Genomic DNA, 27,368 nt, shown 5'->3' on the forward strand with positions numbered 1-27,368 from the left:
GATCAGTGGTAGACCGAGTGACAGTTCATTTACACAACACAAATAAATGTCATAGTTTTGCTCTTAGATGCTCAGATAACAGTGCACATTCCCTATACTCAGAGTGTCTCTCCTGCAGTTTAAGAAACTCCTACTTAAGACTGGATCAAAGTTAAGGAAACAAGAAGAGCTTATGTCAAGGGTGGGCAAACTATGGCCTGGGGGCCACATCCAGCCCTTCAGATGTTTTAATCCTGCCCTCGAGCTCCTGCCAGGAAGCAGGATCTGGGGCTTGCCCTGCTCTGCATGTGCTGTGGCTGTGTGGCTCCCAGAAGCAGCAGCATGTCCCCTCTCTGGTTCCTATGTGTAGGGGCAGCCAGGGGGCTCCATATGCTGGTGGCTCTGCAGTTCCCATTGGCCAGGAACCGCAGCCAATGGGAGCTGCATGGGCAGTGCCTGAGGATGAGGCAGAATGCAGAGCCGCCTGGCCGCACCTCTGGATAGGAGCCAGAGGGGGGACATGCTGCTGCTTCCAGGAGCTGTGTGAGATAAGCACCACCCGGAGCCTGCACCCCTGACCTCCTCCTGCCAGTGCCTGGTTTACAATGGCTCCAGTTGCTTCATGGAGCTGGGCCCATGCACTGCACCCCGAGACCCTGCTGGCTCCCCCCGCTCATCACTTGCTTCTCTTGGCCCCCTGGCCCCACCCCCTGCTCCTCTCAGTCCCCTGGCTGGACCCCAGTGCACCTCTAGCTCTGGGCAGTCTCTGCTTCCCATCATCTGTGGGGCCCCACCTGTCTCCCTGGAGCTGAGCCACCTGGGATTGGTGCAGAAGCCTGGCCAGTCTCAGCCAGGTGTGTGTGGGGGGGGGTAACAGTGCGGGGGGCTTGGCTGGGCCCCTCCAGGCAAGTGTGTCTTGAGGGACCCCAGCCGGGGCAGGTCCTGGCCTGGCTGATTGCACCACTCCCGAGGGACCAGAGCAATTCTTGGCCCTGGAATCAGTCCTGGCTGTGCTGCTGGCTCAGCCCGGCAGACAAGTCACCTCCCAGCAGGGCTGGTGAGTGTAGCTGGGAGGCAGGGCTTGTGGGAGTGGGTCTGTGGGGAGTATTTATGGTGGGCTGCTGGGCTGTGAAGGGGCACGGAGGATCTGTGTGTGCTGGGGCACTAGGGAGTGGGGGTTCTGTGGGGGGTGCTGGGCAGTTGTGGTGGGGCTGTGGGGGTGCTGGCCATAGTGGGTCTGGGGAGACTCTGGCCATAGGGAGTCGGAGGAGTGTTGGATGAGGGGGTGGGGCTGTGTGGTGTGGCATGGGCCAACCCCCAAGGGGAAGGGGCAGGTTGGCAGCACAAGGCTGGGCAGGCCACTGTGCAACTGGCAACTGCCAGTTTGTAAATAGTGCCCTCTCATTGAGTGGAGCAAGGACGCCCCTGCCATTCCATGCCCCATTGCCTCTGGCTGGCCTCTTGCTCTGGGGACTGACCTCCATATGCCAGGCTCCATTGTCTCCATGGGGGCCCACAAATATGTTTGGCGCCGGGCCCATAAAAGGTTAATCCAGCCCTGCCTCCTGCGCCCCAACACCCTGATCCCCCTCCTGCCCTCTGAGCCCCTCAGTCCCAACCCAGAGCACCCTCCTGCAACCTGAACCCTTCATCCCCAGCCCCACCCCAGAACCACACCCCCAGCTGGAGCCATCACCACCCCCCAGACCCCAACCCTCTGCCCCAGTCTGGAGCCCCCTCCCACACCCTGAACTCCTAATTTCTGGCCCCACCTCAGAGCCCTCATCCCCTCCCGCACCCCAACCCCCAATTTTGTGAGCATTCATGGCCAACCATACAATTTCCATACCCAGATGTGGCCCTCAGGCCAAAAAGTTTGCCCACCCGTGGCTTATTTGGTCAGATCAGACTCCTCTAATATGGTACTTGTGAGGCCAGACATTATATTCACACATGAGAGGCTGTTGTAATGACAAAGTGCATCTTATTGGACATCTGCAAATTCAAATTATCCGGAGCTTACTTAGGAAGTGTTACAGGGAGCTCAGAACTCTGCACCCAAGTTATTAAATAAATATGTATAAAATTACAAAAGCAAGTACTTCACAAACAAATGTCTTCAGCATTATCCTGTTTTATATCAGCTGCAGTGACCACAATGCTGTTATCACAGTATGCTTCCTTAATATTTAAAGAGCTGCCAAATGCAATTCTAAACAAAATACTACTTCTTGCACAAACTCATACTAAAGAAATTTTAAGAACTACTTTTCATAGTATTGAACTCTTTCAGAATGTTTCTATCTCCGATACTGCAGCTTTTGATTGGGACTTGCAAACACTCCCCAAGTCAAAGTAATAGTTGGTGACTATTCCTTCTGTGGCTGCAATTTAAACTTCGTAACATCTCTACAAGCCATTGTAGCAGCACCATTTTAACTTAAGAGGATTACAATACAAACATCCATAAAGATTCTCGGCCATATTCAAAAATGCCAGAGAGCTCAAAGCCCTGCAGTTCTTCCTGCTCCCCAAACCAAATATTGACCACGGAAACCATGGAACAGTCCCAGATTTACAAAAAGAGGGGAGGAAATAGAGCTTAGGCATGTTATCATTGCATTAACAAGACAGGCTACATTCACACAGGAAGAACATAGCAGTCAAGTCTTACTCTAACAGACAGCCCCAGCAGTGAACTGTCCTGCTCCACGGCCTTGCGATTCTCAGTCTCAGCAACAGCTTCATTTGTTTACTGCAGTGAAGTTACCAATAACTTTGCAAATAGATGTGGCCAAGTGACTGGCATAGTTTAAAGGAAGTGAATTTAAAAAGAGATCTGGGGCAAAGGAAAGGCAGTAGCATTAGGGGACCTCATCCCAGAGTCATCCTTGTACCAAGAAGGCAACTAACAGAAGTTACTAGCTCACAGGCCCTGATTCTCATGGGGGACTTCAATCAACCCAGTATCTGATGGGAGAGCAATACAGCAGTGCACAGACAATCCAGGAAGATTTTGGAAAGTGCAGGGGACAATTTCCTGGTGCAAGTGCTGGAGGAACCAACTAGGGGCAGATGGGGGGAGGCAACCTAGTGACAGAGGATGTGAAAAAAGCTAATGTACTCAATGCTTTTTTTGCCTCTGTCTTCACGAACAAGGTCAGCTCCCAGACTACTGAACTGGGAAGCAAAGTATGGGGAGGAAGTGACCAGCCTTCTGTGAAGAAAGAAGTGGTTCAGGACTATTTAGAAAAGCTGGATGAGCACAAGTCCATGGGGCCGGATGCACTGCATCCCAGGGTGCTAAAGGAGTTGGCGGATGTGATTGCAGAGCCATTGGCCATTATCTTTGAAAACTCATGGTGATCGGGGGAGGTCCCGGATGACTGAAAAAAGGCTAATGTAGTGCCAATCTTTAAAAAAGGGAAGAAGGAGCATCCGGGGAACTACAGGCCAGTCAGCCTCACCTCAGTCCCTGGAAAAATCATGGAACAGGTCCTCAAGGAATCAATTCTGAAGCACTTGGAGGAGAGGAAAGTTATCAGGAACAGTTAGCATGGATTCACCAAGGGCAAGTCATGCCTGACTAAACTAATTGCCTTCTATGATGCGATAACTGGCTCTGTGGATGCGGGGAAAGCAGTGGACATGTTATTTCCTGACTTTAGCAAAGCTTTTGATAGATCTCCCACAGTATTCTTGCCAGCAAGTTAAAGAAGTATGAGCTGGACGAATGGACTGTAAGGTGGATAGAAAGCTGCTAGATCATCGGGCAGTGATCAATGGCTCCATGTCTAGTTGGCAGCCGGTATCAAGCGGAGTGCCCCAAGGGTCGGTTTTGTTCAATATCTTCATTAATGCTCTGGAGGATGGGGTGGATTGCACCCTCAGCAAGTTTGCAGATGACACTAAACTGGGAGGAGCGGTAGATACGCTGGAGAGTAGGGATAGAATACAGAGGAACCTAGACAAATTAGAGGATTGGAGCAAAAGAAATCTGATGAGGTTCAACAAGGACAAGTGCAGAGTCCTGCACTTCGGACAGAAGAATCTCATGCACTGCTGCAGACTAGGAACCGAGTGGCTAGGCAGCAGTTCTGCAGAAAAGAATCTATGGGTTACAATGGACGAGAAGCTGAATATGAGTCAATAGTGTGCCCTTGTTGCCAAGAAGGCCAATTGCATTTTGGGATGTATAAGTAGGAGCATTGCCAGCAGATCGAGGGATGTGATCATTCCCCTCTATTCAGCATTGGTGAGGCCTCATCTGAAGTATTGTGTCCAGTTTTGGGCCTCACACTACAAGAAGGATGTGGAAAAATTGGAAAACGTCCAGCGGAGGACAACAAAAATGATTAGGAGGCTGGAGCACATGACTTATGAGGAGAGGCTGAGGGAACTGGGATTATTTAGTCTGCAGAAGAGAAGAATGAGGGGGGATTTGATAGCTGCTTTCAACTACCTGAAAGGGGATTCCAAAGAGGATGGATCTAGACTGTTCTCTGTGGTACCAGATGACCGAACAAGGAGGAATGGTCTCAAGTTGCAGTGCGGGAGGTTTAGGTTGGATATTAGGAAAAACTTTTTCACTAGAAGGATGGTGAAGCACTGGAATGAGTTACCTAGGGAGGTGGTGGAATCTCCTTCCTGAGAGGTTTTTAAGGTCAGGCTTGACAAAGCCCTTGCCGGGATGATTTATTTGGGGATTGGTCCTGCTTTGAGCAGGGGGTTGGACTAGATGACCTCCTGAGGTCCCTTCCAACCCTGATATTCTATGATTAACATTAGAGACCAAGTGGAGGCATAAGCCACCTCCCATTTTCAGGGGCTGCCAGTGTATCCTAGAGTGCAGTGCCTGCTGTTAGGTGTCAGCATGAAGCCTACTGAGGACCTATATTTGTGTGAAACATTTCAGAGTGGTAGCTGTGTTAGTCTGTATCAGCAAAAACAATGAGGAGTCCTTGTGGCACCTTAGAGACTAACAAATTTATTTGGGCATAAGCTTTCGTGGGCTTATCTGATGAAGTGAGTTCTAGCTCATTAAAGCGTATGCCCAGATACGTTTGTTAGTCTCTAAAGTGCCACAAGGACTCCTTGTTGTTTTTGTGTGAAACATGTTTGGTTCAGTCCGTCACAGTAGGCAGCACTTTAAGGTAGGCAATACAGTGGTAAAAGTAGGGTGACCAGATAGAAAGTGTGAAAAATTGGGACAGGGGGTGGGGAGTAATAGGCGCCCATTTAAGAAAAAGCCCCATATATTGGGACTGTTCCTATAAAATCGGGACATCTGGTCATCCTAGGTAAAATGATGGAAATAGATTAGCCTGGGACTCATGCATATTGTCTGGGGTAGTGCTGTGTTTCTGGGCAAGAGTTTCTAATGTTATTTAAAGACAAGAATGAGCAAGGGCTTTGCTGGCTTGTCATCCTGGTTCTCATTTTTTCCACATCACAAATTACAGTACAGGTTGGGACAACTATCTGTGTATGTGGGACATCTATGTAAGGCTTAATTGATTCTACTCGGTAACTCTGCCCCACCCTCTGGAGTACAGATAACATAACAACTGTTCTAATGATGCCCTATTCCAGTCTTGTTTTTAACTGGCTGAGTACATAGGTGCTGGAACTAAGGGTGTGGGGTGTGCTGCCCCACTCCCTGGCTTGAAGTGGTTTCCATTATACACAAGGTTTACAGTTTGGTTCAATGGCTCTCACAGCCCACACTATACAAATTGTTCCAGCACCCCTGGCTGAATATGTTGTCAGTCACTACCTTGATGGGAAGGCATTTCTGTGAAAGCAGAAAGGTGGATTTTTTCTGAACTGACTGAATAACCAAGTGTCGCCAACTTCATTTACTGTTAGTGGGGGCCACATGGGGACCCTATCCCTCTTACTGGGGTGCAAATTCAAAGCCTAGCTGGGACCATGTAGCTATTAAAAAGATGGGGCATGGGTAATCTTGAGCACTACAATCCCCGCAGAATTACCCAGGCTGAGATTAAACTGAACTCATCACCATTTGTTCCAGCCTGGGTGCCTGATGCACAGTCCAAGAGGGCACTGGAAGAAGGTCGTCTGCTGAGGCTGACAGCATGCTGAAGGACGAAGCCTCCCCCGAGTATGTACTTTGGACGGGAGGAGATCAGCAGTTGCAAAGCCCAGCTCACTACTGAAGTAAAAGGATTGGTCAGTCGCTTTGTTGCTGCAGCAATGAGAACACGATCTCTATAGCTACAAGCAGGACAAGTTTTGTTGGTCTGAGTGGCTCAGAGATGATCTTTTCCACTATGGAACTAAACTAATAGACCCATTGAGTGTGAGTTGGGAGAGAACAGGCTAGGCTGCATTGCCATGTACAGCCCCTCCTCCCCCAAACTGTCCCAGCTCATTTGTTGGACCAGACAACCACAATGGTTCTTTCTGGTCTTAGAATCAATGGCACAGGACTTCAGAGATCCCTAAAGCACATCATAAACCCTGCGCTCCAGTCTAGAGCACAAGGGATACAATAGGAGCTCACAAGCAGGCGGTGCAGATTGGCAGAAGTGAGAGGTCAAGAAGTTCACCTTAGAAAATGGACAACCACCAGTGGCTCCCAGATAGCCTGTTCTAACCTCTAACCTTTAAATGTTATTTAAAGACAAGAATGAGCAAGGGCTTTGCTGGCTTGTCATCCTGGTTCTCATTTTTTCCACATCACAAATTACAGTACAGGTTGGGACAACTATCTGTGTATGTGGGACATCTATGTAAGGCTTAATTGATTCTACTCGGTAACTCTGCCCCACCCTCTGGAGTACAGATAACATAACAACTGTTCTAATGATGCCCTATTCCAGTCTTGTTTTTAACTGGCTGAGTACATAGGTGCTGGAACTAAGGGTGTGGGGTGTGCTGCCCCACTCCCTGGCTTGAAGTGGTTTCCATTATACACAAGGTTTACAGTTTGGTTCAATGGCTCTCACAACCCACACTATACAAATTGTTCCAGCACCCCTGGCTGAGTATGTTGTCAGTCACTACCTTGATGGGAAGGCATTTCTGTGAAAGCAGAAAGGTGGATTTTTTCTGAACTGACTGAATAACCAAGTGTCGCCAACTTCATTTACTGTTAGTGGGGGCCACATGGGGACCCTATCCCTCTTACTGGGGTGCAAATTCAAAGCCTAGCTGGGACCATGTAGCTATTAAAAAGATGGGGCATGGGTAATCTTGAGCACTACAATCCCCGCAGAATTATCCAGGCTGAGATTAAACTGAACTCATCACCATTTGTTCCAGCCTGGGTGCCTGATGCACAGTCCAAGAGGGCACTGGAAGAAGGTCGTCTGCTGAGGCTGACAGCATGCTGAAGGACGAAGCCTCCCCCGAGTATGTACTTTGGACGGGAGGAGATCAGCAGTTGCAAAGCCCAGCTCACTACTGAAGTAAAAGGATTGGTCAGTCGCTTTGTTGCTGCAGCAATGAGAACACGATCTCTATAGCTACAAGCAGGACAAGTTTTGTTGGTCTGAGTGGCTCAGAGATGATCTTTTCCACTATGGAACTAAACTAATAGACCCATTGGGTGTGAGTTGGGAGAGAACAGGCTAGGCTGCATTGCCATGTACAGCCCCTCCTCCCCCAAACTGTCCCAGCTCATTTGTTGGACCAGACAACCACAATGGTTCTTTCTGGTCTTAGAATCAATGGCACAGGACTTCAGAGATCCCTAAAGCACATCATAAACCCTGCGCTCCAGTCTAGAGCACAAGGGATACAATAGGAGCTCACAAGCAGGCGGTGCAGATTGGCAGAAGTGAGAGGTCAAGAAGTTCACCTTAGAAAATGGACAACCACCAGTGGCTCCCAGATAGCCTGTTCTAACCTCCTCCGCCCCTTGAAGCTTCTCACTTATTCTTTCTTACCTACAGATCATTTACTTCTCTTCGCCACTCCCAGAGTGCAGTGCATTACCAGCCAACCATAGCACAGATCAGCCTCCTGGCTGAGCCTCTGGTGGAGTGTGTGATGGCAGTCACAGACAGGGCTCATTTATAGAGACAGGAGGTATGGATAAGGGCAAACTGACTCTCCCTGAGCCGAGCAACTTATTCTGCAATAGGCATGACCCAGAACTACAGCCAACTGCACTGAAGACAAGCTGCATTTATTATTTCTTTATAGCCCCCAAGGGTGAACAGGCTACAAGGCTGGCATTACTCACAAAGTGGGGCAGGGAAGACTAGGCAGAAGCCACTATAGCTGAAAGTCCATCACCTGTTTTTTTTTGTTTTTTTGTTTTTTTTTACTAAGAATTGATGCCTTGGATTCCACTAATATCACAAGAAAGAGACAAACCAAGGAAGAAAAATTGCAACACATGTTTAATACAGAAAAACAAACTCAGCACATGGCATTTGGGAAAAGCCTCAGCGCCACTGACAGAGCAGTGGAAGAGGAACCACATAATGGTAACACTAAAGCATCACCAGGGGCATGGAGATGAAACAGATACACATCAACAAAACAAGGAGGAGATTTTTACTGCCTTAAGCTGTGCATGTTCTCCCTGAGAAACTGGAAGGAGCTGTTTTTCAGGATGGGACAGGGAGCAAGTTCCAGATACTTGGACAACTGAGTTAACTGTTTGTTCAGCCAAGGCTAGTAAGTAATGCTGACAGGGACATTTCAAGCCATTGCTCAGAGGCTGCTGTGTATGTGTGTGTGTGTGGTGTGTGTTAGCAATGCCCAGCCGTATAGCAAATCCCCCCGGCTTCTCTGCTGGGGTAAGAGACAAGCCTACTTCCTTCGTTTGCAGAAAGCTCTCATCCCTAGGAGTGCAAGAGGCTCTCTCCCCCACATGGCTGGGAATTAAGTTGTCTCACACAGTGCTACATTCCTTGGGGTGTAGCTTAACTACATACCCACATGTACGAGACACAGTGATCTTAGCTCTACTGGTGGCAGTTCCCTTGGCCCAGCTGCCAGATTTTCCAGCTCTTCAGGGGCCCCTGTAACCAGTTTCATCCCGAGTTCAACTGAAGGAGAGGGATACAGAGGAAGAAAGCAAAACATGGTTGAGCTCTTTATAAATGTCCATGTCTTTATTGGGCTGATTTGCTCTTGGAAGAGGTCTTCACACAGCCCCAGGCAGTTCAGAAAACCATAGGACCCTCCTAGAGCATAAGGTGCAGTCATTCTCCTCTTGCTCTTTCCAGAAGGTTTTTACTAAATGTCTATTGCTGGCTTTGCAGATAATCCCCAAACATGAATGGGGGATCCCAAAGAGTGGGGACAGGTTACAGGTATGACCTTTGAGAGTTTTTACTCCCTTTGCCTTAGCTTCCCCTGCCTTACGGCCCCCAGTACTTCCCCAATGCTACGGTATCAGAACTTTGACCCTTTTTTCTGACTCCATATTTGGTGCCTGTCAAATGCATCTCCAGCCCGAGAACTATGAATAAAGCAAATAACTGCATAGCCTAGATCATCATCTTCTCTTGCATAGCAGATTGGGCTCTGTACGGCCCAGCAGCATGCTGCGCTTACTCATCCCTTCACCCCACCCAGACAGGGCCCAGAAGACTCACCGTGCATCTTGACCGCAGTCAGAATCTGAAGGGCTATAGAAGCATCAACACTGTGGCTGCTAGATCCCAGCGTACAGCAGGTGCTACTATCCTGAGCCCTGGTCCCAAGGTGGGTTCTCTCCAGGGAGGGGAGTTTATGCTGGATGGTGGAGCTGTACAGGAATCAGCAACATTCACTCTAAAGTCACATTTAAGCCACGTTAAATGTTGTCTTATTACATTCTCAGCCTAATGCCCACCTAGCCCAACATCCCGAGTCCAGGCAAAACTATCCCAACTAGGCACTGATTTCTCACTGTACTATGCCCATCCCCATGGCATCAGGGTGCCTCAGCTATCAAGGAGAATCAAGGAGAAAAGAGAGTATCAGCCTGGGATTTTAAGGGGAAGATGCTGCATCTCCTTAGAACTGCACTCTGGTGCCCACAGAGTTGTTGAACTAGCAGATAACAGTTTTCACTGTATCCTCCCTGGAAGGGAGCAAATTCCTTTATTCCTTTCCCATAATTCAGAGGGAAGTGAGGGCATCACTCCATACATTCTCAGGCTGCCAGGAGAAAAATGTATCCTTCATGGGTCCAGTCCAGTCTCATGAAGGTAGCAAAACCCTTCCCTCTCCACAAAACAAAGCCACCATATGAACCTAGTGACATTTTATTGCCCTTTCTGCCCTGTAGGGCAGCCCTACAGCCAAGTCAAAGGGAACAAGGCACATTCACAACAACAAGATGCAGCTTCTCATTGTCCCAGGAAACAAATCAAGGGTGGTAGTGTTGGCAATTGCCAGAGAAGACCAGCAAGTCACTCTTTGCATTTGCAAAGTTCTTCCAGGTTGGAAAAGCTCTTCCCTCAAACGTCAACCCCATCGCTCTCGCCGTGTTCAGGGAATGACCAGACGCACCAGAAAGGCAGCTGTTAGAGACCCCAACTGCAGAAGCATTAAAGTTCACTCTGTGTGAAGTCCTTAATTTTGTCCATGTTGTGATCTACTGCACCAGTGAGAAACTGAACCCAGTTTTCCTCCGATGGGTGACACACATGGCTTGCCCTGCAGAAAAGGGAGAGGCATTAGAATGACTCTGAGATACTGTATATCTAGGCACCTCCAAACTACAGAGTGCCAAGTACCACAGGACCATATCACAAAGAGCTAGACTACCACAGGATAATAAAGGAAAGGTCTCTGGAGCCTCAGAGTGCCCCTGTCAGGGCGGGAGTTACCTGTACCTCCTACTTACCCCCAGCAGTGAGTGGTCTCTGGACAACACCCTACATACACACCCACCCTTTGCCTCACCAGTCTGGCAGATTTAGGTTGGACATTAGGAAAAACCTCCTAACTATCAGGGTGGTTAAGCACTAGAATAAATTGCTTAGGGAGGTTGTGGAATCTCCATCATTGGAGATTTTTAAGAGCAGGTTAGACTAACACCTGCCAGGGATGGTCTAGATAATACTTAGTCCTGCCATGAATGCAGGGACTGGATTAGATGACCTCTCGAGGTCCTTTCCAGTTCTATGATTCTTTGCTGCACACTGGTCTCAGTGTGTGTGGCGGCGGGAGAAAGTAAGGGAGACAATCTGTCATCTCTACCCTCTCCATGTCCACTCCTCACTAATTCCCAGCAATTTCTGTACCTGCCTTCCCATCCAGTGCCCTGCATCCCCACTCCCTACAGGGAGGGGCCTCTGCCACACTTTGTATCCATAATTCAAGAAGGATGTTGCTAAATGGGACAAGGTTCAGAGAAAAGCCAAGAGAATGACTAAAGGATTAGAAAACATGCCTCATACTGACTGAGCTCCTTTAGTGTTTTTAGCTTACCGAACAGAAGGTAAAAGGGTGACTTGATTAGTCTATAAGTACCTACATGGGGAGCTAATATTTAATAATGGGCTCTTCAGTCTAGTAAAGGTATAACATGAGTCAACGGTTGGATGTTGAAGCCAGACAAATTCAATCTGGAAATATGGTGTAATTTTTTTAACAGTGGAGATAATTAACCATTGGAACAATTTATCCAGGGTTGTGGTGGAGTCTCCATCCCTGCTGATTTTTGTTTTAAGGATATGGTCTAGTTCAAAAGGAATTATTGTGGGGCAGGTCTCTGGTCAGTGTTACACAGGACGTCAGACTCGATGATCACAATGGCCCCTTCTCGTCCTCGACTCTATGAAACCCCCATATCCTCTCTCCCCACAGCCATCACTCCCTTTGGGGCAATCAGGATAATTCACAAAGATTCACATTGGCTCTCCACAAGCCTTCTGAGGAGCCCAGGCTGGTCACGTCTGGTACAGCTTCTCTAACAACATCCAAAAAGAGGGCAACTAGAGCACCCTCTCGCCCCCTCCTCTCCAGAAACACTCTGAGCTCAGGACAGCCCACAGGCCATACTCACTTTGTAATTTCTAGGACTTTCTTTAATACAGAGGCCAGTTTGGCAGCCTAAAAGGAAACAAAAGGGAAAACGATTGAGCCAATGTGGCAAGCACGGTCCCAGCACTGCTGTGGGGAGTCGAGGACACATGCAGGAATCCTCTATCATAGGAGGCATCCTAGCATAGCTGGGGGGAGGAAGAGACAACTCTATACCCAACAAACGAGGTGACCACCTAAAGCTCTTGGGGGGAGCTACTCCCAGCCTAGTGCTGCCATGGAGGAGCTATTCCCGACAACAGAGACAGCTTTGGGTCTCTGTTCCCTTGGGCAGTGGCACCCATACACCTCTAAGGGTCACACAGCTATGACAAGATGGCAGTATAGTACAGACCCGTTTATGCGTGGATGTCAGGAGTCAAGCCATCACGACCGCATGTTAACGGACCGCGAGTTAAGAGGGCCATGCTGAAAGAAGTATATATGATTCACTTAAAAAAAAAAAAGCCATTATTTTTTGCTCTCTCTTATGAAGTCTGTCATTCGCTACAGATGAATGATTTCGATATTTTCCGCATTTTGCTCCTCCATAAATCTTACAACAGCACTGAGGGCTTCTGTGGGCAAAATTTTGACCTTTTCAACAACATCCTCGCCATCACTTTTGCGGTCCGACGTAGCCTTGCAGCCTGTTAATATTTCTTCCTCAGACAGAAGTTCTGAAGTCGGGCAATCTTCATCCATCTCCAGCCACTCGGTAATGATTTCCAGCGACGTATCCAAACTAAAATCTTTTATTATTTGAAAGAGAAGTTTACCTTTATCCTCTTTTGTCTGCGTGCATGTTTGTAAGACGTCGTCTTCCAAAAATCCTTCCAAGTCTGGCTCTGAATCAGTGCCACTGCTAGAGTTTTCCAAGTCTGAGCCGTCTTTGACAGAAAAGGCATCACTGAGAGCCTTCATCCAGCAATTTTCAATGGACTTTTGTTTTACTCCGTCCCAAGCTTTTTTAACTAAATAAATAATTTCCTTCATGTTTAACTGTTTCAGGAATTCGGAAATGCCTGAAGACGTGCATGACACAATCGCTGAAATCAGCTCCCATCAATAATTGTTTTTAAAAATTCTGAATAATGCCATGGTCTAAAGGTTGAATTTTTGATGTTGTGTTGAATGGTAGGTATAGCACTCGAATTTTTCCATCACTCGATACCAGTGATTTGCTTGGAGGACGGGCTGGACAACTGTCAAGTAGCAAAAGTGCTTTGGCTTCGAGTTTCTTCAACCGCAGATGCTTACGAACAGCTAGAACAAAGCTGTTGTGGAACCAGTTGTCGAAAATGAGTCTCATCATCCAAGCATTTTCACTGTTAGTGTATATTACTGGCAGTTTGGCTCTATTTAGGTAAAAATTTAGATTAAAGCAATGAGGGTTATGAATGAGGCCGACTAGAAGAGGGGCAAGCTTATGGCTGCGTGTCTTCTTACTACAAAAAAAGTCACAATCTTTTTAAATCCAGCTGTTTTCCGTGTCTCGTAATTAAAGGCTAAAGTCTTATCTGGTAGCAGTTTTGCAAATAAAGCTGTTTCATCACAATTATAAAGTTGTTTGTCATGGTAGTCTTCATTTTGTAAAATAGATTTTAACTTGGTAGGAAAAGCATTCGCAGCTGATTCATCGGCTGATCAGCTTTCTCCAGAAATCAATACCTGCGCTATGCCATGATGCTTTTTAAAACGACTTATAAACCCCTTGCTGGCTTGGAACGATTCATCCCCCGTTAAAATTTCCAAATTTTGTCGCTTGGGCTTGAAGACTTGGCCCAATGAATGGCATTCCTTTCAGCCTTTCCTGAGCAAACCCCGTGCGCACGGCTTTGTCTACTGTGGGTTTCGCTGAATAACGCACACGTTTTCGCCTAAGCCCCGCAGCAGAATCAATATTTTGTACAAAGCCATTCAGTTTAGTTTAGTTTAGTTTTTTAGCCATCTTAAGAGAGTAGATTCGACAATCCCAACAGCTTTTGAAACCTCGCCCTGGGTTTCTCCGCTATTTACTTGATCTATTGCAGCTAGCTTTTCTTCTACAATGTAGGAACGCTGACGCTTGCGCTCTGCCATTATATTAGGCTTATGGTTAAAGTTTTCTAATGTAGTATATATATTACTATATAACTACTATATATTATACATCTCTCTAGTGTGACAATGACTAAGCTTGCCTAAATGCATCTTTACCAATATCGGTAAAGACTTGCAATATGTTTCCACTCCGCACTTCCTGTCGATTTCTATGTCAGTGAGTTAGCGAGCAAATCTGTAGTGCTACATAGCAAGTTCCTGTACTGCATGTTAACGAGTCTTGCATTAGGTAGCACTGGGAGGCATGCCGCTACCGTGTGTTAAGTGGATTTGTGCGTAAACAGGTCTGTACTGTATCAGCACAGACCATGTACCCTCTCCATGTACTCTCTCCTTACTGGTGGGTTCAAGACCCTGCGAGAGAAGGAAGAGAACTGCATGGAGAAGCTTACTCTGGAAGCCAAGTGGGTGTGATCCAACAAAAAACAGGCAGTCTTCAAACTCAACAACTTGTCACTGGGCCGGGGACGATTACCAACTGCCCTTAGAGACACTAGCTCCCACTTTTATTTTCTCTGTTCCCTGCAGGAGCCAGGCTGATGCCCTTTGCTCATGAGCTGGGGAGTGGTAGGTACTTACATTGAGTCGCACAGCCAGCTGGTTCATGGGCGGATACATGCTTAGTGCCAGCTCATCAATACTAGGGCAGAAGACAGAGGTTTCAGTACGAGAGTGGGAGCTGAGCAGTCAGCCCAGCCAATGGATGGGCAAAGGCTATGCCTCCCACCAAACACGTTAATTGTGGGAGCGAGTCAGGCTCTGGAAAGCTCAGCAGGAAACCAACATCAGCTGTATCTAACAAATACATCTCTTTTCTGTCCCAAACCTCAGTGACCACCCATCCCCCATCACAACTATCCCTGACCCAGTCAAAGCAACTCTCTTACAGACTATTCCAGGGCCCTACTCTCACAAGGGCCCCACTCCCATCATGAGTGCAGAGGGAAACCCTTGCATAATGCAGTTCCCTGACCTAGCCAGCCTATAAGGACTGCCTTAGCACAGGTAACATTGAGAGGGGAAAGAGACCGACTCACCTCGGGCTGATCTCATTGGTGATGTCTGCAAGATCATCTAGCTGAGCCACTTGTTCTGGGGTGTCTGCTTTGCCGTGAACCTTCACTGTACCCAAGAGCTTCTTCAGGCAGGCTTTGGAGGCCTTCATCAGCCCCATGCAGGGGCCAAGTAGCTTCCGGTCAGCCTCAGACCAGTATGTGTCCCTATTGCCCCGAGAGCCCAGCTCCTCATCCTCCATGATGTCACTGTAGGGGTCCTGATCTTCCCCCTGAGCCTGAGGACACATATATTGGAAAACAAGAGCCCACCACCTGTCCCCATAATGCCCCTGAGAAAACGGGTGAGTACTAGCTAGAGCCTGCTTAAGTAGTTTGCAGGGCAATGTTTTCAGGAGTGGAGTCAGACACTTGAGACCTTTTCTCCTTCAGGAATTGGCTTAAAAAAAAAAAAAAATCAACCCCTCAGGCACACCAGGCCACTGATCAGCAACAGCCAAGCAGGCAGTCCCCGCTCCAACCTTACACCAGCAAACTAAGCCATGCAAAGACAAACCAAGGCACTGGCTTCACAGAAGCCACATATTAAGTAGTGGAACTAGGCTGAGGTTTGGACACTCAACAAGATCCATGCATTGCATGACTCTGTTTTGGGTTAGAATCAAGATATAGGAGCTATGACAACCTAGATAAATGTCACAGATTTACACGATCGGTGCTACGCCCCAGCTTTTAAACAGTCCCTTGTAGGTATTCCTTCAGCATGCCAGACCCTCAGGGGGTCCTTCCTGTCCACAGGGGTAGGCCACACAGCCTCAACACTCCTGAGACTGAGCCTCTGGGCTCCAACATTCCAGTTTCACAAGTTCAACTGCAACAGACTCCTGTCCAAAGACTTTTTACCCCCTTCAGAGATCCATGCACTATGCAAGTATTTGCAGTGACACCAGGCAACCTTTTCAAAACAGAGTACGGCTTTTAGTCAATTGAAACACAGCATCAGGAAGTCCTTAGATTACATAAAGAAGCAAAAGTGAACACAGTCCACAATGGACAAAGCTCTCTATAGGAACCATTTTGGTTTCCTTTTTCTCTCTCTCTCTTTGTGAGTCCCAGATGAGAGCTCTTATACCCCTCATAAGCAAGTTCTTATCCTAGTCTCCTGTCACTGTCTTCCTCCTGCAAACCATGCTGAGTTTACATATTCCCACTGGTGGGGTTTCCCATGGATAGGTGTCAATTGTTCAGCCCCTGGGGTTCCCATTATCCTTCATTATCCATTATTCATTATCAATATCCCATAATCCATCCCATTATCCAGACCTCCATTGATCTGGGTCTGTTTCAGCCAGGTCTTTAACACCTAGTCATACCACCCCAGTCAGTTAGATGATACACACATCTGCTTTGCTTCAGGAGCAGTTTAACCCTTTGTCACACTGGGTAACAATCAATAACCAATTAAGTCATTGCCATGCATATCAGTCACAAAAATATTTCAGAGAATTCCCAATTCATCACAGTAGAAAACCACATCTGTTTCATTACAGCATCACTGCAGGAAACCCCCCCCCCCCCCAACAGTTGGCTCTGTCCCCAGCAAAAATAAAGGGACTTCCTCACTTGCTCCATCTCCTCCACCGCATCCCTGACCACACCCAGATAGGCGGCCATGGCTGACAGGACTGCTGCATGGTTATCTGCACACAGAAGTCAAAGAGAGAAGGATGAAAGGGGACTGTACAGATGTTACCAGCTACCCAGCATCCATCACACTCCTCTAGGTCACTGGATCAGTCACCTCCACAGAACTGCAGGGTCACCATGCAGGTGACCCCATCTGGCTCCTGAGCATGTAATGGCTCTAGGAATGGCATCATTTCTGCTGCAGGAGCTAGGCTCCAAGGTACCAGCTGCAGTGCTCCCCTTTAGTAGGTTCAGGGACTGTCGATTTCTGAAGCTCATATCCCTCACTCCGGTTGGGAGTGCAGAGCTCTGCACTCCTTGCATCCATGTCACTCACCTTGTGGCAGATGGGAAATCTGCTCACATGCCTCCCATATGCTACCAGTTGATATAAGCTGCTCCTGAGACAAACTGAAAAAGAAGAGAGTCCGTCCCTCAGAGTGCTGGGACCTATAAACATTGACAAGGGGATACCCTGCACTTAGCTAGAGGCAGGAAATATGGAGCTCCAAGAATGAGGCCAAGAATCTGTGCTGAGGACAACCTATTCCAAATTGCACAAGTTACCCAGCAACACAAATATTCCCCCCACCTCCTTCACAAGAGTCCTATCTCTCCCAGGCCTCCCCTCCCTGCCACATGCAGAGCTACATTCAACCCTCTGTGCAGGGAGTCATACTCACAGTTGCTTACTGTTTTGGGATGAGAAGGTGTACACGGGGCTTTCATTTTCTTTCCCCATTTACTTAACCTAGCAGCCTTTAATGGGGGCACTGCTCGATCAGTATTACCTCTGCAATGGAGTACTGAGAATCACGTCTGTGAGCTGGATCATTCCTTCCACTACCTCGGCAGTGGCATCTCGCACCATCTTCCGCAGAGTGGTACCTAGATGAGATTGAGCAAGGAATGATGCAGACTGACACTATCACAGTGAAAGCCAGCCCCCCTCCAAACACAGACAAGGTCAAACAGGTAGTTGCCGCTGCTCCTTCCCCCCCCCCCACCTCTTCTGTACAAAGCCTGCTCAGGACAAGCACCTGTGCCTCCTGAATGAGTCTTCTGCTCCCCTTTCCTATAGCACCTTTGGACAAGGATCGCAACACATTTAAACACGAATTAAGACGCACTGCTCCCTACATTAGTCCCATTTATAGATAGAGAAATTGAGACACAGAGAAAGGGGATTGATTTACTCAAAGCCATACTGCAAGCCTGTAACAGAGCTGAGAATGGGAGTCCCCTTGCCTGCCACAACTTGCTCCCTTGTGAACATCAACTTTCCTTTCTAGGGGAAGGAGAATTGGCACAAACCTGCTCTTGCTGCCTCACCTTGGCCCTTGGGAAGCCAGTAATACACTGTGGCAGCTGCTAGGACAGCATTCTGGACGCCTTCGCTCAGTTTCTGACAGTCCTGAAAACAGTGGACAAAAAGAATGAAAGGGGTGATACTGCAATCCCATTCATAGATTCATAGCTATTAAGGTCAGAAGGGACCATTCTGATCATCTAGTCCAACCTCCTGCAGAGCGCAGGCCACAGAGTCTCACTCACCCACTCCTACGAAAAACCTCAGCTATGTCTGAGCTATTGAAGTCCTCAAATTGTGGTTTAAAGACTTCAAGGAGCAGAGAAGCCTCCCTCAAGTGACCCGTGCCCCATGCTACAGAGGAAGGCAAAAAACCTCCAGGGCCTCTCCAATCTGCCCTGGAGGAAAATTCCTTCCCGACCCCGAATGTGGCGATCAGCTAAACCCTGAGCATACGGGCAAGATTCACCAGCCAGATACTACAGAAAATTCTTTCCTGGGTAACTCAGATCCCATCCATCTAATATCCAATCTCAGGAGATTAGTCCTATTTACCCTGAATATTTAAAGATCAATTACTTACCAAAATCACATTATCCCATCATACCATCTCCTCCATAAAGTTATCGAGTAGAATCTTAAAACCAGATAGATCTTTTGCCCCTACTGCTTCCCTTGGAAGGCTATTCCAAAACTTCACTTAAAATTCACCAGCTCCATCTGAAGGCAGATCACTTTCTTACACTTTCTTACACACTGTTGTTCTCAGCTGGAGACTCTGTCAAGTGGAGAAGGAGTGGCAAAAAGCCAGATGGGGGTAATGGGGGAAGAAGGTGAAGGACCACAGTCCAATACACTTAGAATTATCTTGAAACGTAACAACAGAGTAAGGCCGAGTCTGGTGCTCAGCTGTCTAATGCCACAGCATACTCTAGGCATCAGATAGCCTTCTCCCCACCCCAAGGCATTCACATATTGGTAAACTGGTACTGTCAAGTTGGTGGTGGTGGTGTGGAAGGGGAGGGGAGAAGAGCTCGTACTATTGTCTTGAACTATGTGGCTCTTTTCCCATAAACACTTGGGTTGAAACCTTCCACAGCCAATGAGCTGTTCCCTATGACAATTCTCTATGCAACAAGACTGGGAAGCCACGGGCCAGTCTAAAGAAAAGTGAAAGGGTGCAATCACATCCCACAAACGTCAATGAGAAGAACTATTTGTTTTATTTTTTAACCCAAACTAACTTTGTCCTAGTTCAAGGGAGCAAGACGTAGGAAGGGATTGCAATGTGGGAGAAACCTTGAGATTTTCCTTGACGTGGGACATGCACTCACCTCTGCAGAAGGCAGCGGAGGTCTCGAGAATGCCAGACTCAACTTCGTAGCTTCCTGGGATGTTGCTTTGAACGTCTGACCTAAGGAACAATTCAGTGGAGTCAGGACATTAGGCAAAAAAGAAAAGGAGTACTTGTGGCACCTTAGAGACTAACAAAGGACATTAGGCACTGTCTCAGTCAAAGGGGGCAATACCAGCCCCTTTTCCTCCATCTACCCCATCTGTTAGATAAAGCCTACATCAGTTCCCAGTTAGGAAACTCAGCTTAAGGAAAGAGATGGCGGCAATTCAGAGGAATACAAACTGTTGAACTGATCAGACGAAGGTCCATCTAGCCCAGCATCATGTCTCCAGTGGGATCAGCTGCTTGACAGGAAGGGGCAAGAAACTCTAAAATGTTTGTAAGGATACTTATGAAATTAAAGAATTAAAGTTAGTTTAACTTTAGTTAAAAAAATAATACATTTGCTAGTAAGAAAGAAAAGGACCTACTCGGCAAATAAATGAAGACTGTAAAAATAAGTTATGAGTCCAGAACGTAGAATGGGAAAAATATATTGTTCAGAAAGTAACTAATACCATACAAAACTAGAAGCTCCTGCGTTTAGTTCCAGAGCTCCCAGGTTCGAGCCCACCCACTAGCATCTGTCCCCGCTACAGAAACCCTCCCCCCGGAGCCAGCCCGCCCAGGCCCAGGCGGGCCCTTACCGAGCGTGTCCCAGAAGCGCTGCTGCTCGAAGGTCTCGCTGCTCTCCCGCGACTCCCCTTCTGCAAAGACACCAGCGCAGCAGCTCAGAAAGGGCCGGGGCCGCGCCGCCCGCGCCTCCCGGACCACGGCGCCCCGCCCCGCCCCGCCGAACCGCGGGTCCCCCGGAGCCGCCAGGCCCAGCCCAGAGACTCCCCTCCCGCCGCCCCTGAACGCGGCCACACCTCGGATCCGGGACAGCGCCGTCCGCAGCGCTTCGCGGAGGTGCCGCAGCGGCTCCAGCGCCCGCGCGGGCCCCGCAGCCCCAGGCTCGCGCTCCATCCGCTCCGTCACACGCACACCCCGCTCGAGCGATCTGCGCATGCTCACGAGCCACGCCGGAAGGCGCCGCCCTCGCTCGCCGGCTGCTCCCAGGGGCGCGCGGCGCAGTGTTGTAGCAGCGGGTTAAAAGGGCTGCACGGGGACGGAACCCGAGGGCGCAAAAGTTGGCAAAAATCGGCAGAGAACTCAAGCGGGCGGCGGTTAAAGGCGCTCGAGCCCTCACCCCATTCAGTTCTGGCCTCGCACGGACCCCCATCATTGTGGCACCGGAACGACTTCCGCTCTCACCCGCAACCAATACGAGAAGAGCTGAGCCTGTTTCCATGCTTGCCAAGCAGCTTCAAGCAAGCCGCCGCCGCGGCGTGTGATTTCTTTGACTTCCTTGGTGCTTCTGGTTTGGGGTTCCTGCATTGATTATTGCTTGTTTTGGGCTTCCAAAGGCGTGGCTGCTTTTTTTAATTTCCTGCCAGAGAGCCTGATTGGCTCCTGCTTGCACACTCCCTCTAACCAAAGAAAGGTTTCAAAGTAGCAGCCATGTTAGTCTGTATCCGCAAAAAGAAAAAGTGCTTGTGGCACTTTAGAGACTAACATTTATTTGAGCATAAGCTTTCGGGAGCTACAACTCAATTCATCGGATGCATTATGCTCAAATAAATTTGTTAGTCTCTAAGGTGCCACAAGGCCTCCTTTTCTTTTTGCACTTAAGATGAACTATTACCAGCAGGAGGGGGAGGGAGGAAAATCTTTTGTAGTGATAATCAAGGTGGGCCATTTCCAGCAGTTGACAAGAACATCTGAGGGAGGGGGGGATAACATGGGGAAATAATTTTACTGTGTGTAATGACCCATCCACTCCCACTCTCTATTCAAGCCTCAGTTACAGAAACTGCTTAATTGGAATTAATTTGCAAACTACATACAATTAATTTAGGCTTAAATAGACTGGGAGTGGATCGGTTGTTACACAAAGTAAAACTATTTCCCCATGTTATTTCCTCCCTTTCCATCCCCCCAGTTCCTCAGACATTCTTGTCAACTGCTGGAAATGACCCACCTCGATTATCACTACAAAAGGTTTTCTTTCTCCCCGCTGGTAATAGCTCATCTTAAGTGATCACTCTCCTTACAGTGTGTATGATAAACACCCATTGTTTCATGTTCTCTGTGTATATAAATCATCTCCCCACTGTATTTTCCACTGAATGCATCCGATGAAGTGAGCTGTAGCTCACGAAAGCTTATGCTCAAATAAATTTGTTAGTCTCTAAGGTGCCACAAGTACTCCTTTTCTTTTAACCAAAGAAAGGATCTGGAGGATACTGACAGTCCTGAGGGCTAATGGGGAGAGGCCAACGCTCCACGTTAAGGCCAATGAGAAGGGATTCAGGGAACCGAGATCCCAGGAGTGGGAGTACCGACTCTTACTCCACATGCTTTGTTTCCACACAACCCATAGTGAAGTGTGAGGTCATGAGGGTCACCCTCCCCAGGTGGGGCACTGGGTCTATTGTGAGCCTGGGTGGGAGCAGCCACCTTAGAGTGAAACACCTTGCGCCAGGGCCAGCACTGGACCCATTAGGGAAGACTTGCTGATCCCTACAAGGAGGCACTAGGGCAGCTATGTAGCAGACCTGGAGGGCGGGGCCTAGCTGAAGGTATGTGGACCTGGTCTCGCCCCTCCCCCACACTCCAGCCTGAGAGAGGGACACACTGGCTGTTTTCTTAGAATGCCCTGGCCCCCAGCAAGCCAAGGACACGTCCAATCCCAGCACAGCAGGAACAAGCCAGGGGCCATTGTGGAGACACCTCCCTCTCCCTCCCAGTAGCCGCCTCTACAGAGGGGCTTGTGGGCACAGCTGGCAGTGCAGCACTGGGCTGGGCACAACACACAGGGCCCAGCACAGGGAAGATAGTGGGAGACAGCAGCGTTAGGGGGGACATAGAGCCCAGCTCTTAGAGTGGGGGACAGACAGCAGCCCAGAGGGTGGGTAGGGGAAGAATCAAACAAAGTAATATATCATTTAAAGGACTATGAATAAAATTTATTAGGCTATAAAAGATTTCGGGTTAAACAATCAGTGCAATGAGCAGTAGCCAGAGCTACTGCAGGGGCTGATGCCACCACAGACTGGTGCCTGCCAGCCCTGGAATTGCATGAGGCCCCATGCATGCTTCAGGCTAAAGCAGGCGAATTTTTTTTCTGTTTCTATTTCATTCAGTTGCTTGATTCCACAGATAAAGTGCCAATAGGAAATGGGACTAGTTCTAGCAACAAACACCAGCAAGTGTTAATCACAAGAAACCCAATTTGCCAAGCAGAGCCAGTGAGCACCATCTGGCTACTCCACACGCTATGCAGCTTGGCAGTGGGGAAGGGCATTAATGGGGTTAAAAGGTCTTCTACTGAGGGAGATGGGCTCTTCTATATCAGCCTGTGAAGGTCCTCAAAGTTCAGCATGTTATTTGCAGTTTCTGACCAGGCTGCATGAGTTGCCCCATCCATTTCAGGGGCCAGACGGTTGCTGTGCTCTAGAGTGTGATCTTCACCTCCAATAACTGCCTTACACTCTGGGCACTTGCTCCTCTCCATTGCCCCACCACAGTCACCAATCACATAAATGTGGCCATTGGGGCACTTGAACCAGTGACCTTGTGGATAGCCAAAGGCACTAACAATCTGCACTCGCTCCTCCTCAGAGATTCCCAACCCAGACTCTGGCAGAGCTGTCTTTAGTTCTTCCATTTTCATCTTCACCACCTTTTCGTCCTCTTGGGTGAACTTCTTTGTTCCCTCCAGGATCTGCCGCAGAGTGGCAATTTCTCTTGAGATAGAAGTATTAATCTTTGCAGTTGCTGTTTTGCATCTGGCCAGGAGACTCACCAGGTATGTAAGCCTCTGAATCTCACTCTGGAGGTCGGAGAGCTCCTGGCCAGTGAAGCTTAGTCGGGGTTTGTCCAACCACTCCTGAATTTCAGCCAGTCGCCTCCTCAGTCCTTCCTTCTCGCTCACATCAAGCTTGTTCAGGGAGCTCATCAGCTCACCCAGGCGTCCATAGAAGCCAATCAGGTTCTCAAGAAGTCCAATACTCTTTGTGGAGAGATCAGGATGTGTCAGCTTCTCTTCCAGCATGATATATTTAAGGGACAGATTTCTTCGCAGAACTGCCTTCCCTTCCAACACACCCTGCAGTCTATGCCTGCTAGTTTCAATTTCACTTACTGGACCTTGGATTCTCTTCTTCACTTTCTCTATCTCTTCCAGCCGCCTTTTCACAATGGTGCCATACCTCAAGTTCTTCCTGATGGCTGTCTGGCAGTTGGGGCAGACCTTCAGCTTGATGATATTTTCATCTTCATCCATGTAATGGTCGAAGCCTTGGACCTCAAAGATGTGGCCACAATCCTCCAGCTCCACAAAGCGAGCATCTGGCTCGTCCTCAAAGCCAAAAAAGATCTGGGTGATTTCATCCTGGTGACACACACGGCACTTTTTTGGGCAAGGTTCCCCACATAACCCAATGCAAGTATGACCACAGTGCAGTAGCTTAGTGCATGGTACATCGCAACGGGGCCTGTTGCATGGTTCAGAGCAAAGTTTGGTACACTGGTAGTGCTGACACCGCCACTCACATGGCTCCATGCATGGGATACACATCTCTCCACATTTCTTTTTGCACCGACTGTGGATGCAGTGGTTCTGACAGGCTTGCTGGCATGGAGGGCATTCCCTGGTGCAAGGCTGCTGACACTTGTGAGAGCAGATCAGGAAGCGCTTACAAGGGCTCTTGCAGTGCTCATGAAATCGCCCTTCAAAGCAGGTATGGCAGGAACCTGGGCACTCATGGCCACAATCCAGTGAAATATGGCATTTGGTTTTGCATTTCACAGGCATCCCATGTTTCATCTCCACTGTGATCCAGCACTTCACCTGCTGGTTGTGGCCACATTTCAGTGTGACCATAACCATCTCAAGACACTGAACACTGCATTCCTGCCCACAGGACATGTTACATCTGTGCCCACATTTCAGATATTTCTGACATGGCTCTTGACAGCAAAACTCACTCTCAGGAGTGGAGCAAGGGACCATCTGCTGGTGGCCACACTTTGGGATGGTTTTCAGCACTTTCACCATGCACTGTCCACAGCGCTCAAAGCACAACTGGGGGCAACGATGGCCATCTTTGCAGAGCACCTTTTGACAGGGCTTCATACACTGAAACTCTTTGTGCTCTAAGTCATAGGGGTGACATGCTCGAGTGCAGACGTGTCCACAATTCAGCCTGAATTCACAGGGGCGACTACAGCCCCCTTCAGGAACTCTGCAGAAGTCTGCTCCCTTGGACACCAGAGTCTTAGTGTCAGGATGGTTCTGACAGCAGAGCATCAGTGAGCGACCAATATGACCCTTCTCCCGCAGGGTGTGAATGATCTTGCTCCAGAGAGGCACCTTGCCAAGCATTCCCATATTCCCAATACAGTACAGCCCTTTCTTAGCTCTGGATAATGCTACGCAGATCCGGTTAGAAATCTGCAGGAACCCAGCTCTCTCTTCCTTATTACTCCGCACAAGTGACAGCAAGATAATGTCATTCTCCTCACCCTGATACTTATCCACCACATGAACCTTCACACCTGTGAAGATTTTGGCAGGCATGAGTTTGCGCAGACAGAAGAGCTGCCCAGTGTAGGTGGTGAGGATGGTGATCTGGGAGGGCAAGTAGTCCTGGCACAAGAAGTATTTGCACAGCTCCACCACAAACTGGGCCTCATGTGGATTCTGATGGCTTTTCCCTTCCTGGATCTCCTGTTCAGGGAAGTCATGCTCCACAAAGAAAAGGTTAGATAAGATCCCCTGAAAAGAAAAGAAGGGAAAATGTTACCATGGAAAAAACATTCTAACCTTCCAACTGCAACCCACTCTTTCATGCCTATGGTGACCCACTTAGCAGTTCCTCTGTAGATGTCTTGGATTCAGGGTGCAGGACCCTGGTCATTGCACACTTAAGGCAAATACCCCTCAGTCAGACCCCTCATAACGTACCTAGTAAGGGAGAGTTTGGGAAACTTGTTGGCCATACAAGAAAAGGAGTACTTGTGGCACCTTAGAGACTGAATGCATCCAATGAAGTGAGCTGTAGCTCACGAAAGCTTATGCTCAAATAAATTTGTTAGTCTCTAAGGTGCCACAAGTACTCCTTTTCTTTTTGCGAATACAGACTAACATGGCTGCTATTCTGAAACCTGTTGGCCATACAGTGTCCCACTGGTACATCACTGACTATTCCAGGAATCCAGCAGCATGTAGAGGATTTGATTCCTTATTTTAATTAGAGTCCAGCAACTACAATTTATTCTTTAGGTTACAAAAAGGAGTTTGTGCTGGTGGCATGTTCCCAGGCTATAAACGAGAAATCACAGCTCATTCATTCACACTACTCAGTGTGAATACTCATGTATTTAAGATTAGGTGGGAGAAATGGGTGATAAAATAGCCATGCACAGTGTTTATTTACTTGATACCTACTAGCCAGGGTGAAAAACACTTTCAGTATCCCACCGCCATGGGACCTTAGACACTTTTCTCTTACACGTATCTGCAATACTTGTAGTCCACGTAATACAGCTTTATATGTATGAATTTGAGAGTTTGTTATTGGACTCTGAATAAGTGTATGTACTTCATTCTCCCATCACACTATTCTCCCCCTTTCATGGCACTTCAGAGACTGGCTATTTTAGATTCTTGTCTTTCATGACAATCTTTTTCTTTCTCAATCCCATAATTCACATCATTCCTTTTATTTTTCAGTGTTTTGTTTGATCTTACCTTCCTCCCAACCCCCATTCTCTTTGATACAGCTGCCGCAGTGCATGGCCCCTTTGACACAAACCCTACCCATTGCAGAGAAGAAAGCAAGGGTTTCTTCTCTCTTCCATAGGAAGGGCTATTAGTGTCAGAGTCCCTGTGGATCCCTGGCTCCCTCCTCCAATGAGGTGGAGAATGCAGCCCATGCACCTGTCCAAAATTTCCCTTCACCCTCGGTGAACATGCAAATAGAATGTTCATTCCCTGACACTGAACAAAAAGGAATTGCCTATTAGTTGGGTTGCTCCTATCTCCCCAAGGGACAATCAGGCCATTTCAGCCAGAGACAAGCTTCTTCAGGAAAGATGGATATTCATGGATGCGGGCACAATTCTGTGGCTCTTTGAGTGCCTGAAGTTACAGTAACGACTGCTTAATTAGCTGCACTGGTTGAACATGTTTTTCCCATTAGAGCAAAACCAGGATTCCATATTAGTATCCACAGATTAATAGAATTGAAGGCTAGAAAGGACCCTAGTCTGACCTCCTGCATAACACAGGCCAGAGAATTTTACCCAGTTAACTTCTGTATTGACCCCACTAATGTGTTTGACTAAATCATATTCCAGAAAGGCATCCAATCTTGAAGACATCACGAGATGAAGAATCCACCATTTCCCTTGGGAGTTTGTTCCAGTGGTTGATCACCCTTCGCTGTTAATAATTTGCGCCTTATTTCTAATTGGAATTTGTTTACCTTCAGCTTCCAGCCATTGGTATTTGTTGTGCAGTTCTCTGCTAGATTAAAGAGCCCTTTCGTACCCAGTATTTTCTCTCCATGCAAATACTTAGCTCTTTGGGCAGGAACAATCTTTTTGTTCTGTGTTTGTACAGCATCTAGCATAATGGGGCCCAGGTCCTTGACTACGGTGTACGCATTAAGTTAATATAAATAACATCCATCCATCTTGTTTATAAGATAAGATAACTACTCCTACATCACCCGATTTCTTTATTTAAATTACCAATTTTTATCAGCTAAACTTGATCAAAGAGACATAAATACGTGAATACAAACCCATAGAAGTGACTGGTTTGGACGATATAAGC

General features: G+C 47.9%; 2 protein-coding genes across 11 annotated transcripts in view; both read right to left on the bottom strand.

The window, feature by feature from the left end:
- Positions 1–10,195: 10,195 nt before the first annotated feature.
- CCNDBP1 (cyclin D1 binding protein 1) lies at positions 10,196–20,780 on the bottom strand. Of its 6 annotated transcripts, XM_038369151.2 has the most exons (11): positions 20,353–20,780; positions 20,131–20,190; positions 19,422–19,501; positions 18,111–18,192; positions 17,570–17,666; positions 17,116–17,189; positions 16,716–16,792; positions 15,117–15,370; positions 14,659–14,719; positions 11,960–12,006; positions 10,196–10,605 (listed from the first exon to the last, which is right to left on the bottom strand). In XM_038369151.2, exons 1-11 carry the CDS (start codon positions 20,489–20,491, stop codon positions 10,497–10,499), a joined length of 1,080 nt encoding a protein of 359 aa, XP_038225079.1. In that variant the 5' UTR covers positions 20,492–20,780; the 3' UTR covers positions 10,196–10,496. The 6 variants fall into 6 exon arrangements, with proteins under 6 accessions (XP_038225079.1, XP_043351837.1, XP_043351841.1 ...); XM_043495902.1 differs by lacking the exon at positions 17,570–17,666 and having other exon boundaries at positions 20,353–20,723; XM_043495906.1 differs by lacking the exon at positions 11,960–12,006 and having other exon boundaries at positions 20,353–20,653.
- A 1,689-nt stretch (positions 20,781–22,469) lies between these two features.
- The window catches only part of ZNFX1 (zinc finger NFX1-type containing 1), a 36,999-nt gene continuing 32,100 nt past the window's right edge, over positions 22,470–27,368 (bottom strand). For all 5 annotated transcript variants that reach the window (XM_043495873.1, XM_038369152.2, XM_043495875.1 and 2 more), the window contains one exon: positions 22,470–25,304. In XM_043495873.1, the coding sequence (XP_043351808.1) occupies positions 22,872–25,304 (2,433 nt within the window). In that variant the 3' untranslated portion in view covers positions 22,470–22,871. The remainder of the gene's footprint in view (positions 25,305–27,368) is intronic.

The sequence above is a fragment of the Dermochelys coriacea genome, chromosome 13 (genome assembly GCF_009764565.3).
Source record: "Dermochelys coriacea isolate rDerCor1 chromosome 13, rDerCor1.pri.v4, whole genome shotgun sequence".
Taxonomy (NCBI): domain Eukaryota; kingdom Metazoa; phylum Chordata; order Testudines; family Dermochelyidae; genus Dermochelys; species Dermochelys coriacea.

Excerpts from the sequence above, each read along its gene's own strand:
- CCNDBP1 (XM_043495902.1), bottom strand. The coding sequence starts at position 20,708 with ATGATGGGGGTCCGTGCGAGGCCAGAACTGAATGGGGTGAGGGCTCGA. Across the intron at positions 20,191-20,352 it reads GGCGCTGTCCCGGATCCGAG|AAGGGGAGTCGCGGGAGAGC; the intron begins GTGTGGCCGCGT and ends GTGTCTTTGCAG. Across the intron at positions 17,190-18,110 it reads CTGGCTTCCCAAGGGCCAAG|TTTGTCTCAGGAGCAGCTTA; the intron begins GTGAGGCAGCAA and ends CTTCTTTTTCAG.